The sequence below is a fragment of the Ovis aries genome, chromosome 5, assembly GCF_016772045.2.
Source record: "Ovis aries strain OAR_USU_Benz2616 breed Rambouillet chromosome 5, ARS-UI_Ramb_v3.0, whole genome shotgun sequence".
Classification (NCBI taxonomy): domain Eukaryota; kingdom Metazoa; phylum Chordata; class Mammalia; order Artiodactyla; family Bovidae; genus Ovis; species Ovis aries.
In genome coordinates, this window is record NC_056058.1 from 11,599,272 (window position 1) to 11,602,855 (window position 3,584).

General features: G+C 42.0%; 1 protein-coding gene across 1 annotated transcript; it reads right to left on the reverse strand.

Moving 5' to 3' along the window:
* Nucleotides 1–1,011: 1,011 nt before the first annotated feature.
* On the reverse strand, nt 1,012–1,950 carry LOC101104906 (olfactory receptor 7G1-like). The gene has a single exon (XM_004009272.5). It carries the CDS (start codon nt 1,948–1,950, stop codon nt 1,012–1,014), a length of 939 nt encoding a protein of 312 aa, XP_004009321.4.
* Between the last annotated feature and the right edge of the window lie 1,634 nt (nt 1,951–3,584).

Below are 3,584 nucleotides of genomic sequence, written 5' to 3' on the forward strand. Positions count from 1 at the left end.
ATATTCAAAAGCAATATCACATGTAAAAAGAAATATGCAGTGCATACAAATATCCACATGCCTCACAGCAGCCTTGAGCCTGGGATGCGGTTCTGCTGTGGTTCAGTCACTAAGTTGTACAAGTCCAGAGTATTGGAAATGAGTTCATTTTTGCTGCATGAATAATATTTATTTTATTATGTGATACATCAGAATAGCAAGCTGACTCTTGTGATCCCGTGAATGGCAGCATGCACGCCAAGCTCCTCTGTCCTGCACTGTCTCCTGAAGTTTGCTCAGATTTGTGTCCATTGAGTCAGTGATGCCATCTAACCATTCCATCCTCTGCCGACCTCTTCTTTTTTCCTTCAACATTTCCCAACATCCTAGCTTCAGTAAATCAGTTCTTCCCATCAGGTGGCCAAAGTATTGGAGCTTCAGTTTCAGTATCAATCCTTCCAATGAATATTCAGGGTTTATTTCCTTTAGGATTGATTGGTTGGATCTCCTTGCAATTTAAGAGATTCTCAAGAGTCTTCTCCAACACCGGAGTGCAAAAGCATCAATTCTTTGACATTCAGCCTTCCTTATGGTCCAATTCTCACATCTATACATGACTACTGGAAAACCATAGTTTTCACTATATCCTTTGTTGGTCCCAACCATAAGATCAGGCAAACTCAAGGCTCTTATGTCCACAAATTTATTAGATCCTCTCCCTGGCATATCCAAAATTTCCACATTTCTTCTTTTGATGTTCCAGCGACATCAATGTATCTCTTGCCTCTGTTAGCTTCTTAAGGAACGCATGGAGGAAAACAAGATTAGGGAATGGGACTCATTTGTGAAACATCACTGAGCCAAGCAAACAGCAGGTTGGGTTTCAACCTCAAGTTAAAATTCACTTAGCCACTATGTTATCTAGTCATTTTAGAATAAGTTGGTGGGACAAGAGTCAGGCTTTCTGGTTCACCTGACATTCTTGTGATGTTGGTTCCTTCTAGAAATGCCAGTACAAAGCAGAAGAGACAATCACAGGAAAGAAGGAGTCCTAACGATGAGTTTCCTCAAGGCTCCTTTCATGTCCCTGTTCCTCAGGCTATAAATGAAGGGGTTCATCATCTGAGGAACAACAGTGTACATCATTGAAAGCACGGCAGTGTTTCTGGATGAGTTAGTAAGAGCAGAACTAATGTACACCCCAAAACCTGTCCCATAGAATAAGGACACAACTGAGAGGTGAGAGCCACAGGTGGAAAAAGCTTTATACTTTCCACTTGCTGATGGCATTCTCAAGACAGAGGACACTATCTGACTATAAGAGAAAATGATTCCACACACAGGAATACCCCCAAATATGCTAGTTGCCAAATATATCAGGATATTGTTAATGAGAGTATCAGAACATGCAAGCTTGATGACCTGAACAACTTCACAGAAGAAGAGGGGGACTTCCAGGTCTGTGCAGAAGGTCAGCTGTAACACCATCAGAGTGTGGAGCAGGGCATCCATAATAATAATAAACAGGGGGAGTAATATCACCAGCCCACAGAGGCGGGGGCTCATGATGACAGTATACCTTAGTGGGTGACAAATGGCCACATATCGGTCATAGGCCATTACTGCAAGGAGAGAACTTTCCAAACTAGCAAACACCAGGACAAAGCAGATCTGTGTGAGGCAGCCTGTATAAGTGATGCTCTGATTCTGTGTTTGGATGTTCACTAGCATCTTTGGGATTGTGGTAGTGCTTAAACAGATGTCGTTAATAGACAGATTGGAGAGAAAGAAGTACATGGGGGTGTGGAGGTGGGAGTCAGAGCTGACGGCTAGGATGATGAGCAGATTTCCCAGGATTGTGATCAGATACATGAACAAGAAGAGGCTGAAAAGGAAGGACCGCAGCTCTGGATCCTCTGTCACTTCCATGAGAAGAAAATCGGAAGCACGTGTTTTATTCCTCTGTTCCATACTGTTGATAAATCTGATGGAAAAGGTGCAATGACAAGACAATCAAATGTGTGTTTTCTAGACTAGAAGGAAGAGTGTCACCAGAAGCAAAAACCATCTAAAGAATAAGGGAAGCAGATTGAAAGAGGGAAATTAAAAAGATGTGCCTGGGACTTCTCTGGCAGTCCAGTGGTTGAGACTCTGCCCTTTCAATGCAGGGGGCATGGGTTCCATCCCTGTTAAGGGAGCTAAGATCCCCCATGCTGTGTAGTGTGGCAAAAAAATAAAAGGTGTCTTGTGTATGTGAATCATTTTGTTTCTTTAAAAACTTTTTTTTTCAGTTAAAAAAACCTTAAGCTGATTTAGCAGCATCAACAAATGTTAATTCTGGAAAGGGTTAACAGGTGTCATTAAAAAATTACACTGTGTATATTGTTTTAGCTATTTAAAACCTGTCATTTTATAAAGAGAAACAGGGAGAGGCTGCTTGAACATTTTATCTGGATCCCTTGAGACATCAGAGGCAGGCAACTGAGGTAATACACAGGTATGTCCCAAACCAACAATAGGATGATAAGGTGCAAGTGAAAGTTAGAGAATTATAACAGTCAACCTGTTTTAAAAGAGACAGATTTCTACTCAGAAAGAGATGCTTCTGATCATAGTAGAGTGAGTACAATATGAGTAAATGAGAGATGCTTTAGCATTGGTGCCAAGTGCAAAGAAACACATGAAGAAGCTGACTGACAGACAGGAGGACCGTGGGTGGCTTAGTTCTAAACCGTCTGATGTAGGTACTCTCCTCACAGCTCCCCTCGGATGAGCCTATTGCATAGTACCTGACTTCACATCCAAACATTCACTGAGAGACGTTAGGATACCTGGCTGGCATCACAGTGGAATGATGCTTGATGTCTTCTTTGACTTGCCACATAGGAGATGCGTCCTCGGAAATGGCAGAAGGGTTGAGTGAGACCAGAGCTCCTGGGCCAGAGGGATCACAGATGGGAATAGGCTTAGGTGTGCTGTAACTTTTCTCGGAAAAGATTGTTGAATGAGGTGGTCACAGGCAGTATACTGTCTCTGTATCCCTAGAGGTTCAATTTCCAAAGCTCCTCATTAGCCAAACAATTTGATTGTTGCTGTGATCCCAGGGCAGTGCAAATCTGTAAAGGCCAAGACTCTGGAAAGGAGGAATCAGAGTAGCTGCTTTCCTGATCCTATGAGACCAGTTGTACACCCTGTAGTTTTTTCCATCTGAGTCTGCTCACCTCCTTTTCTAATTCTTTAAATATGAGCACATCATCTTTCTCTAACTGGATTCCAGTTTTCTTTTTTTGCAATATGAGCAAAGGAATCTCTACCTAATTAGCTACATCACAAAGTCTAATACCAAGTTTATATGTGAAAATATAGTTACATATGTGCATATAATTAGTATATCTTTAAATGTTATTATAAAATTGGAAACTCTCAGGAATTTTTCTCTTCAACAGTCACTAATGTCTCTTCTGGAGAAGGCAATGGCACCCCACTCCAGTACTCTTACCTGGAGAATCCCATGGACGGAGGAGCCTGGTAAGCTGCAGTCCATGGGGTCGCTAAGAGTTGGGCACGACTGAGCGACTTCACTTTCACTTTTCACTTTCATGCAT

Bases quoted from the DNA above. Each gene is read 5' to 3' on its own strand.
- LOC101104906 (XM_004009272.5), bottom strand. From the start codon at position 1,950: ATGGAACAGAGGAATAAAACACGTGCTTCCGATTTTCTTCTCATGGAA.